The sequence below is a fragment of the Anolis carolinensis genome, chromosome 3 (genome assembly GCF_035594765.1).
Source record: "Anolis carolinensis isolate JA03-04 chromosome 3, rAnoCar3.1.pri, whole genome shotgun sequence".
NCBI classification, from domain to species: Eukaryota; Metazoa; Chordata; class Lepidosauria; order Squamata; family Dactyloidae; genus Anolis; species Anolis carolinensis.
The window spans coordinates 184,564,228-184,575,918 of NC_085843.1; the positions used below are offsets into that span (position 1 = coordinate 184,564,228).

An 11,691-nucleotide genomic window follows, 5' to 3' on the forward strand; every position below is an offset into this window, starting at 1 on the left:
AGACCTCAACGGCGGAGCAGGCAGAAGATAACATGGTACATGTTGCAACAGCTGTGAAGGCAGAAGAAGGCTGCAACAGATTGAGAAGCCACTCTCGTGTTAATCACACCACTGCTGGGACCTCAATCTGTGAAGACTGTGTGTTGACCGGCCGTGCACCGACCCCCACACATTAAAAAAAATCACACACAGGCGTCTTCCAAGAAATGGAAGACCATCATCCTCGAAATATGAGGGATCGCCTAAGTAAGTAAGTAAGTAAGTAAGTAGTAAAGTCATCTGAAATGCAAGAAAACCACATATAAATACGGCAATTTCACATTTGTACCATCCCAGAACACCCTCATTTCCCAATACTTTTTTTCAGCCAGATACTGGTAAAAAGTGGGGAACAGAAGTGAATAGTTATTCCGTCCACAATGTTGTGATAAACCTGTGAATCACACAGAGGAGGGGCATGTGGAAAGAGTTAGCCTCTAGTCCTTGTGCAGTTGCCAACCTGAGCCATTAGTAGTATAAAAACACAATTAAAAGCAACAAACAAGAGAGTACACATCATTCTGAAAGGTAATCTAACAATCCATATTCAGGCAATGATGTTTAAATATCCAGATTTAATGGCGATAATTCCTTATTTAACCCTTCAAAACAATGAACATATTACCAGTATTTACTCAAGTATAATGTGCCACTGAATATAAAGTGCACCTCAGTTTTGAAGGTGAGCACTACAACAAAAAAGATTTGCTGTCGAATATAGTATGAGGTGATGGTAACTGATAGGGAGCCATGCCTCTCCATGAGAACTGGTAGGAAGCTGGTAGTGGCCACAAAAAGGTTGGTGGGAAGCTGTGCTCCTCCATTTGGCCTTCCCACCAACCTTTTCATGGCCAACATTGCCTCTCCCTCCTCCATCTCCAGCTGGAATGTCTTGCCTAGCAGCACAGGTGGGTTTAGGCATGTGATTCTAAAATGCCATCAAATCCAACAATTTTAGCAATGTAATTTAGATAAAAAACGTATGCATTGGACTCGAGTAAATATGGTATTATGTTACCCAAATAATAAATAAGGTAGCACTGCATTTAAAAATTATAATTCCAATAAAACTCCAAAGTCTCTAGCTTCAAATTGACAACTTTGTATAGCTGTTTCCCTTCACTTTGAGACCACAAGTGTTCACCCAACCACAGAAAGATTGTGGTAGGGTGTAGTGGATCTCTAACATGTTTGTAAGGCCATTTTCCACACCAGCAAGCACCTTGCTATTTGTCTTCCTTTGTTTTTACCTTGTTTTTACTAATAAATGCACATGTTAAAAAAATAATCCTACAAGTGAAAAAAAGGATACAGTAGAGTCTCACTTATCCAACATAAACGGGCCAGCAGAACATTGGATAAGCGGATATGTTGGATAATAAGGAGCAATTAAGGAAAGGCCTATTAAACATCAAGTTAGGTTATGATTTTGCAAATTAAGCACCCAAACATCCTGTTATACAACAAATATGACAGAAAAAGTAGTTCAATACGAAATAATGCTATGTAGTAATTACTGTATTTATGAATTTAGCACCAAAATATCATGATTTATTGAAAACACTGACTACAAAAATGCGTTGGATAATCCAGAACATTGGATAAGCGAGTGTTGAATAAGTGAGACTCTACTGTAATCACATTATATATCTCTTATAGTGCAACAGGAATCAGATGAATTGCAGCTGCTAATCATCAACAAATATAATTGCAAGGTCCTACTCATTCTAGTGTCACCTCAAAAGATTGAAAAGTAGAATTACATATAGCTTATTCTGTCTTTTAAATTAAAAGAAACTTACTTCTATGCAATGCTGAATCCTCATTGCTGATGAAATGAATTTAGACCAGAGTTAAATCAACCCAAAAATTAATGAAAAAGATATGATCACTGATTAGTAAAAGAACAAGAGCCTGCAGATGATACCTACATACAAGTAATATTTTCTTGTTTGGACTATGTGCAAGCTAAGCCTTTGGGTCCACCAGAGAAGCAACAATTGATTGGCATTTCTTACCTTGCTGGACCACTTTCGGGCTTCATCGTGCAGCTGCCTGGCAGCCATCATCATGGGCTGGTTAAGCACCTCCCCAGCCTTCTGCTCTGGGAACTCTTCATCCTTCTCTTCTGGGGGAGGAGGCCTGGGGGGAGGAACCTCACCCTCCGGCAGAGGTGGCTTTGGGGGAGCAAACTCGTCACTGAGCTGAGAAAGAAATGGCTTTCATCACAACAGCACAGCTATACCAAAACAACATTACCAAGTTCTGTATCAACTCACACAGCAGGGATTGTTGCTGCTTGGGGCCCATTTTCCAAATGAAATGACTCACAGTTGTAACATTTGGCAAGAAAATGAAATTTCAAATACTTGCTTAAGAACATTATTTGCTATGCTAAAAACCCATTGTATTCATTTTATTTTAATTAGCAGCTACTGGAGAAGTTTTCATTGTTTTTACTCTCACATGAAGGAATGTAGTAAGAGAAAGGAAAAAATCTGATGGGCAAACCCAGAAAGCATCAAGCCAGATCATCCCTTGACCTATCAAATTGGGCCCTGAGTCCTACTGGCAGTCTGAATTAGCATAGACATATTTTCAGTACAGTATGTATTCAAGTATAAGCTGAATGTTCAACCCTTTTAGGGCTGAAAAAGCCCCCTTGTCGAGTGGGGGTCCTGGCCATCTTATATTCGGCTTATACACAAGTATATATGGTACATTTTTTAGTTTTCATTATTATTATTTTACTCTATTATTATAATTATTTTACTCTATTATTATTGCTAATGTTACATTTATTAGTTTACTCTGATATTATTATTGTTATTACATTTATTATTTTCCTCTAAAGGTAAAGGTTTCCCCTGACGTTAAGTCCAGTCATGTCTGACTCTGGGTGTTGGTCCTCATCTCCATTTCTAAGCTGAAGAGCCGGCGTTGTCCGTAGACACCTCCAAGGTCATGTGGCCAGCATGACTGCATGGAGCGCCGTTACTTTCCCGCCGGAGTGGTACCTATTGATTGACTCACATTGGCATGTTTTCGACTTGCTAGGTTGGCAGAAGCTGGAGCTAACAGCGGGTGCTCATTCCGCTCCCGGGATTTGAACCTGGGACCTTTCAGTCTGCAAGTTCAGCAGCTCAGTGCCTTAACACACTTTGCTACCGGAGCTCCTTTTTTTCTCTATTTGTTATTATTATTATTACATTTATCATTTACCCTATTTATGATTATATTTATTACTTTACTCTAGTTATTATTATCACATTTATTATTTTACTCTATTTATTATTATTGATTGAAAGCATCGTAAGCACATTTACACTGAAGAAGGTTAGAATAATGATTTAATCATAGGTGGACAGTCATCTTAAATTACAGTTTTATGTAAATATTCAAAAACATTTAACCTACTGATACCTCAATTAATGTAATTTTATTGGTATCTATTTTTATTTTTGAAATTTACCAGTAGCTGCTGCATTTCCCACCGTCAGCTTATACTTGAGTCAATACATTTTCCCAGTTTTTTGTGTTAAAATTAGGTGCCTTGGCTTATATACGGGTCGGCTTATACTTGGATATATACGGTAAGTTGAACATAGTCAAATTCTACTGATTTAATGGATCCAATCTAATCAGGATTACAAAATGGGTTCAGGCAGCCCATGGATGGAAGAGCTCATAATTCCACATCAAATTTCTATGACCATGAATCTCAAAACATACTGAACCCACTCATCAGTTGGTCAAATATTGCTCCTATTTATGCCCCTGCTTACCACAGATTCCTGAGAACTACACTGATGCACCTTTAGGAACATTGTGTGAGATTAGATTGCTATCTAATCTAAAGCCAGTGTTTCTCACAACCAGTCCACAGTCACTACTGGAAATGGACCAAAGCAAACTGTTTCAGATTCTGTCACTTCAAATCCTGCTTCAAGCATCTTTCAAAAATGGTCTTCCCGTCATAATAGTGCAGCACTTACATGGAGTTGCTCAAGGTCAGGAGGCGGAGGTGGGAAATCAGGTTCTTGGGGCTGGAAGGCTTCTCGAACTTTGGCGACCGCTCCCAGAATCCTGTAGCCAGAATCCAAGAAGTTCTTCTGCAAACCTGGAAGGAGGGGAAGAAAACAACGCCTATATTTCATTTGTTACAGATAATTTTTCAGTGGGCTAAGTGTTAGAATAACCTTTGCTGTACTTTTAAAAAAAGACAAACTATCACACAAATGACAAATGTCAAAACAGGGTGGGCACAGATTGAGGAGTAAATAAGGAAGATGGCTAACTCCTTCCTCCTTATTCAACTTGCCATTTCATGGAGAGAAAGGGTAGCGCCTTAGACAACACTTTAATTTCATGTTTACCAGGATCAGAAATGTTGCCTGCCACAGCTTTTGCATCCATCACCATTGGTGAGATGGTTTTGCTCAGGTCATCAGAAGCAGCTTTAACAGCTTCACGGAATTTGGGGTCCTCTGAGTTTTCAACCTCCTTCTTTGCCACCAACAAAATCCGGTTTGCTCGTCGGGCAATGCTGGTAGCGCCTGCAACGAGCATCTGTGGTTGAATATTGGCCATTGCCACTTTGCATTTGTCCAGGTCTTTCTTAATGGCTTCCTCAGAGGCATCCAGCAGAGACTTGGTATCAATCGCTTCATCCACCAGGCCTGGAGAAAGAAAATATGCCATTATCCATTAGGCAACAGAAATATGGTGCTCGACAGGAACCACAACCTTAAATATCATTCTAGCTTGGTCAATGCCAATGAATTTGCAATGTTGCTTCTAGCTAAATCCTGGCCAGGCAATGAAGCATTCCATTTTAATTTTGTTTTCCGTTTTTCTCATCTATCACTACTCTGTAGCCACCAGAGGGCAGCCAAACCTCGAAATTCCGTGACATTCTCAAACATCGATGGATTTCATTTTCTTATTTGGGGGTTTCCAATGTACTGGCAAATTACTATTAATTTCCAGTTTTCCAGATTGGAATTCAGTGCTAAGAAAGGGTAACTCATCCAAGACGAAAACAGATTCGGAGCTTAAGTACATTATTTCTACTGAATTTTCCACAACTCAACTTCACTGGAAGACCTTCAATGTGTTACAGAACTGTATACATTCCTATCATGTTCTCCCTCCCTCCTGTTTTTCCTAAGCTAAATTTATTTATTATTTACCCTATTTATATCCCGCCTTTCTCTACCCTGAAGGGGACTAAACAATTCCACTTTTTCCTCATACAGGAACTCATCCGGTCACCTAACCATTCCAGTTGCCCTTTTCCACATCTTTTCCAGTTTTACAATGTTGTTCTTAAGATGCAATGACCCTGAAGTTCTGCATACTACATAATGATAGCATTATTTATTTATTTACTTTATTTATATACAATATTCATATGCTATATTTACTATAGAGGCTGACCAAGGGCGAGATGAATGGACGGTATCCTTGAAGTGACTGGCTTGACCTTGAAGGAACTGGGAGAGCTCTGGCATAGACTGGTCCATGAGGTCACGAAGAGTCGGAAACGACTTAACGATTAAACAGCAGCATATTTACTATATTTATACCCCGCTCTTCTCACCTTGAAGGAGACTCAGAGCGGCTTACATATGACGGCTTACATATCATACCAGTCCACTTTGGCTGCTATGGCTGCATCCAATGGGATCACGGACTTCACAGTTTGGAATGGCACTACAAGAGCTTTCTGGCTGAGAATTTTAAAGCTGTCCACCACAACTCCAGGATTTCTCTCTTAGCTCAGATTCCATCTGTACATATGTGAAATTGTGATCTTTTGTCCACTTTACACTCACACTCAATCACCAACTTAAAGATTTTTCCTCCAGATTAAAAAGGTCCTTTTGGTCCTCCTTCTCTGGTATCTATTCTTGTTCTGACTTCCCTAAATAATTTGGAATTGTGAGCAAATCGTGTCTTATTTTCCTTGATTTCACATTCTCTATAGCAGTGTGGTCCAACCCACAGCCCGCGGGCCGCATGTGGCCCACCAATTCATTTTTGTAGGCCCTTGCCCTTCTGACTGGAAAAATATTTTAATTTAACATTTGGGGAAAAAATCGTTTACCCTTCTTACTGCTTTACGTTTTTAAGAATGCGTTTTCTTTCTGGAATATCTCAGGCCCTCACATTCCTATATTAAAGTTTGAGTGGCCCTCGGATAACTAAAAGTTGGACTACACTGCTCTATAGGATCTAATGCATACCCTTACAGGACCTCACCATCACAGGAATTTATTCTTAATTCCTACTCTTTCTCTTTGTGACCTGTTGTTGATCTGGATGAAATCGTTCCTTCTTATCCTCTAATTGTTATATTTGCTCAGAAATCTTCAATGAGAGTGTTTCTTAGACGTCTTTTGGAAGTCCAAGTAAACAATATCTATCTGATAATTCCTCTGTCCATATATTTATTGTTATTCTCACATAGTAAGTGAATCTAAACATTTGTCTTCCTGCTTTTTATTTCAGGTTCCATTCAATTACATAACAGAGTCCTTGTCAATCATTCAATAACCAAACTGGCCACAGCATTCAAATTTTACCTGTCATTTTTTCCACATTATCAATCCACTGGTTTTTCATGGTCTCAAAATGTTCATAAGCAGCTTGATTTCCAGGATTCCTTAAGAGGATGCGAGCAGCAGATACAACCTGTCAATATAAAAACAAAAAACAGCATATTAGACAGCTGTGTTGCTGAAGGGGAACACTGAACAAGTGCCTTGGCATCTATAACATTTTTCTCTCCTGACAGGCTGAAAGTTAAGTATCTCATTGGGAGCAAATACCAGACAATAGATTCCCAACTTTCAAAAATTCTACCACTTCAGATCATTTTTAAAATATTCAAGATTTCCTAAGTGTTCTTGGACAACTTCTGTTTGCGCCTCTGATCAGAATCAGAAGAATCTGACAGACAATAGCAACCTATGCTTTTTGATGCAATAACTTTGATTTTCCAAGGAGCAATCTCTGTCCCAATACACTCCATGGACCACAACAGCCACAATAACAAAATGAGATGTATCCAAAAATTGTCTTGTTCTTCAGGCAAATACCTTTTAAGGATGTGTTTAAGGAGGGAATTTTTTTTTAAATCACAATTTCTGGAAACTACCAGAAAAAGCCGTTTCTCTTTCTTTGTGGTGTGAGAGGAAAAAATGGAAACAACTGAGAGGTTCTGGAAAGGTGAGCTTTGCTACTGTATTATGACTCCCACTATCGTGCTACACAAACTGACGAAGAACCAGCATGTTTCCAGTAATGCACCCAACAAAGAAGGTATCCAAGCCAGCCTCACCGCACCTCTCTTCATTTTTACTTTTAGCACAAATTGAAATCTTTCCAGCAGCTTTGTAAAGTGTAGCTTACCTAATGAGAATCATTTTGAAAGCCAATCTGTGCCTGGAATATTTAAAACGTTTACTTGAGAGTGTCCAATTTCAGTGACGACTTGCTACTAAGATTGACCCTTTAGGTCTCTGTAAACAAGCTTCTGTCTCTATAACTTAAGCTTACATATGCCTACATTTTTATGAGATTTGGTTGCCCTGTTTACAGGCATGCTGAGAGACAGTAAAACTGGCATACAATTTAGTGCAATGTTCATTTTCTCAGCTTCAGATTTATACTCCCTCACTCAAACAATGAGAACATCCCCAAAGTTTCAAAGGTAATATTATTCTTAATCTTTCCCTCTCATTCACACTCAATATGTTCTCACTCCATTTTGTCCTTCATATCTATGGAAAGCTGTCATATGTGGATGTATATTAAATAATAACAGATACTCCCAAATAAAGTTGATAAAAGTGGTTCCTGGACATTAATTCTACCAGTGATTATTTGCTTGTTGTTATGTGCTTCAAGTTGTTTCTGACTTATGGGGACATTAAGGGCACCCTATCACAGGGTTTTCTTGGCAAAATTTGTTCAGAAGTGGTTTGTCTTTCTGTGCTTCTGACACTGAGAGAATGTGACCTACCCAAGATAGGTTTCCTTGGTCAAACGGGGATTTGAATGCTGGCTACTAGAGTTGTAGTCCAGCACTCAAACCAGTACACCACACTGATTATACTATGAAACAAAATTTGAAAAAAACAATCCTCATTTGAAAGTATTATTTCTTGTTTAATTGTGCAGAACTTACTTTGAAAGTAGTTGTTACACTTCAGAAACTTCATTTTTGCGGCTGCCACAAACTATGTTCAATTGGTCGAGACTCAATGAGACAGTCATTGAAAAACTATAGCAAAACATGCTGCAGGATGTCTCGCAAAAACAAAGTTTTTGCAGCTTAATAAACTTTTTCCATGTTTTTATGATAGAACCAATTAAAAATAACATTTATAATCCAGGAACAAAAATACTGTTACATCATGTTATTAGTTACAATATTTTAATATAACCTTATTGCATTAGGGAAAAAATTGACTATGGCTCCCAGTGTGCCTCAGCTGACATGCTGCCTAGGGAATTCCAAGAGTTGTAGTCTAAAAAGTAACTTGCCCATTCTTGTAATTTAATGTCAGCATACCAGATACCAAAGAAATACCTTGTCTTTTTTTTTAACCAAAAAGTATTTTTCAGGAGATATTTAAAGGCTGCCTGCCTCTAGTTACCAGATACCAGAGAAGCACACTGCCTTCATCCCCTGCTCAAATATTTTCGAGAAGCAGCTGACTTTTTACTTAATTAGATTGATATTCTGTATATTCACATTCAATGAGAACTAACTGAATTATTGTCTTCTTGTTTTCCTGCAGGAGGGATCAGAAGCAGAGTTCACCCATAGGACAACTCAAGTATTTGTATGCATTTGTGATGCTGAAAGAGAGAGAGAGACCTGAGGGGTGAGTTCTCTTGCGGACTTCACAGTTGCTTGTATGCCTTCCACAGTACTTTTGTTGGCTGTTCCAACCGCAGCTGCCTTATCTGCAGTGGCACCAAGCCGAGCAGCATGGTTTTCAAAGTTGGCTGCCCGTTCATCAAACACCTGAAAGTTGAAATAACACCATCAATAAGAATTTTTGTTTTAAAATGACAAGAGATGAGGATTTTCAGTTTGGCCATGGGTCCCCAGACAGTTCACCCAAACTCACTCAAACACAAGTGAGACACTTTAGTTAAATATAGATTAAATTATGCTAATTAACACTGCATTCATAATTCTCTGGAAATGCATTAGAAACCCGAACTATAATTGTTAGCCATTCTGTCTTCTGCAGAGATAGCTTTATTAGTCTGCTACAAACCCAAAGAGCAAGAAATTTAAATGACACAAGGTCCTAATGCAATACTTTCCAGGATGTTTAGTTCACCTATACATTCCCCAATCTTATGCAACGAGGGCTTCAAGAACAAAGAAATCAAGCAACATGAAGCAGACTAGTCATAGGAATTTGGGAAGAAATGTGTACATAATTTTCCCACACAGAAGCTACCAGTTCAGTTCATGAAAGTGAGCTCTGGTTTCTGTATCTTCACTTGGTCCAGATATGGAATGCCGCTTCATCTCCCTGCTCATCCTTAGTCCTTTTTGTTGCCTCCCCAACATTTGACTGAGTATGGCGTTGTGGAAGTAGGGGCCCTAATCTGCTGGTCTTCCAAAGTGTACAAAGCATCTCCAAGGCTTATTATCACATCACTGTCAAGACAGAACTGATTCTTTGCAATTGCACATGCCATTCCCTGCCTTGCTTCAGCCTAATTACTACAGATAACAATTGAGAGGGACAATGTGTGCCCACATATTGCTTCTACAGAGGTGAAACAATGTTAAGACTGTATTGCACTTACAGAGTTCTTGACATTTTCACGAACTTGACCCAAGCAGTCGGTTATGGTGGGTCACCATAACAAACAGTAATGCATGTTAGATGGACAAAAGTAATAACACAAATGACATATTTTTTTGCAACTGAATACTGGAGGATACCAACCTCATCTCTGTTGGGTGCATCTGGAGGAGCAGTGGCTGCTACTGCCAGCAGTTTGATTGGGGTTGTTGTGTCACTAAACACATCAGATACTTCTTGGGTCATCGCTTCTTGCATTCTTGATTTAAGATCCTTAGCAGAAATTTAGAAACCTCATGTCAAAATAAAGACATTAAGGTGGCATCATAACATCATCAGGTGCAGAACAATAAAAAGTGATATAGACAAAACAACCCATCTTCAAAAGTTACAAAACGAAAGTAAGAGGCAATTCTAAGACACTTAAAAGCTGCATCAGCCCAACACTGAGAATGGCATCATGGGAGCAGTACAAACACTTATGCTGCAATGTGGCTGTTATCCACAGTATATCTGCAGAAGACTACAGTAGTGATGAAAACACAATGGACAATGACACCACTGTTCCCCTTCTCCCCGTTCACCACTTAGCACCATTTGGCTATGTCTTTAAATCTATATTCCCAATCTGTTAATCTAAATGAGAGTAATTAGAAAAGAAAAAAGCAGCTTTAAAAACATATAATTCTGAATCTTGTTTCATCTTGAGAGTCAACCTCAATTAAAATGGTAGATGAGATCAAAGGTCAAAGGATGGAGCAAATACACCAATATATTTCAGTTTAAAGCTTTGCCTGACAAAGATGTCTTACAGCAGACATTTTGACCTTTTAGGATGAAGTGGGGAAACAACACAAAAAATTGGAAATTGATAAACATTCCTTGGCCATTAGAAAAATACACAAGGTACTTATCTCTAGAAGAGATCCTCCACTTTTTGAGAGCTGAGGATTTCATAGACTACTAGCAAAGACAAGCTAGGCGAGGAATTTGAGAGGACAGGGAAAAGCTAAAATTATAAGAGGATGACACAGCAATGAAGTACAGTGAATAGTAGCTCCAGGCTTTGTGGCTGTGATTGGTTACCTGAAGGTGGATCTACACTGTAGAATTAATGTAGTTTGACATTATTTTGGCAAAGAAAGTGAAAGACCTTGAAAAATGACAACTCCCATGATTCCATAGCATGGAGCCATGGCAGTTAAAGTGGTGTCAAACTGCATGAATTCCACAGTGAGATGCAGCCTTGGTTTAAAAAGATCAGTCAATATATGTAACTGAAGAAGAGGGCCCTTCTGCACTGTCAACTGTTAGTACTCCCATGTTGGATGAGGATTTCCTTTTTACCTTTAATGAATCCTGCAGCTGAGCAGCAACTGCCCTGGCTTGAGGAGATTCTCCTTCCCCTCTTGCTGCCAGATCTGCTAACTGGGCCGCAAGCTGTTCCACACGGTCACACTTGGCCAGCAAATCTTGGCGATAAGGTCCCATCATGACATTGGCAAGACGGCGTCCTTCAGCCACAAGGCCCCGGATTGCGGCCTGGCCTGCATCAAAAATGATTCATTGTGCTTTATTTACAAAGACAAAGTAGTTCCACCACCCAAAAGGCAAAGCAGAATCACTGTTCAATTTAACTGCTAGTTAAAAACAACAGCAACCAAAGAAAGCAGTTTCTCAGAACTTTGCACATTAAACAGCTAAGGAATCTACAATGCTGCCAAAAGTAAACAACCATATTGCAGATGGAGTGTTGATTAGACCAAGAGAAAAGTGGCTTGCTTGAGAACACCTACCCTGTTTCCCTGAA

General features: G+C 39.1%; 1 protein-coding gene across 2 annotated transcripts in view; it reads right to left on the reverse strand.

Annotated features, from left to right (window-relative positions):
• vcl (vinculin) overlaps positions 1-11,691 on the reverse strand; it is a 117,629-nt gene that overhangs the window by 17,008 nt on the left and 88,930 nt on the right. For both annotated transcript variants that reach the window (XM_003223117.4, XM_003223116.4), the window contains exons 12-18: positions 11,229-11,428; positions 10,026-10,154; positions 8,930-9,079; positions 6,627-6,735; positions 4,416-4,718; positions 4,035-4,159; positions 2,058-2,243 (exon numbers count right to left, since the gene is read on the reverse strand). In XM_003223117.4, the coding sequence (XP_003223165.2) occupies positions 2,058-2,243; positions 4,035-4,159; positions 4,416-4,718; positions 6,627-6,735; positions 8,930-9,079; positions 10,026-10,154; positions 11,229-11,428 (1,202 nt within the window). The remainder of the gene's footprint in view (positions 1-2,057; positions 2,244-4,034; positions 4,160-4,415; positions 4,719-6,626; positions 6,736-8,929; positions 9,080-10,025; positions 10,155-11,228; positions 11,429-11,691) is intronic.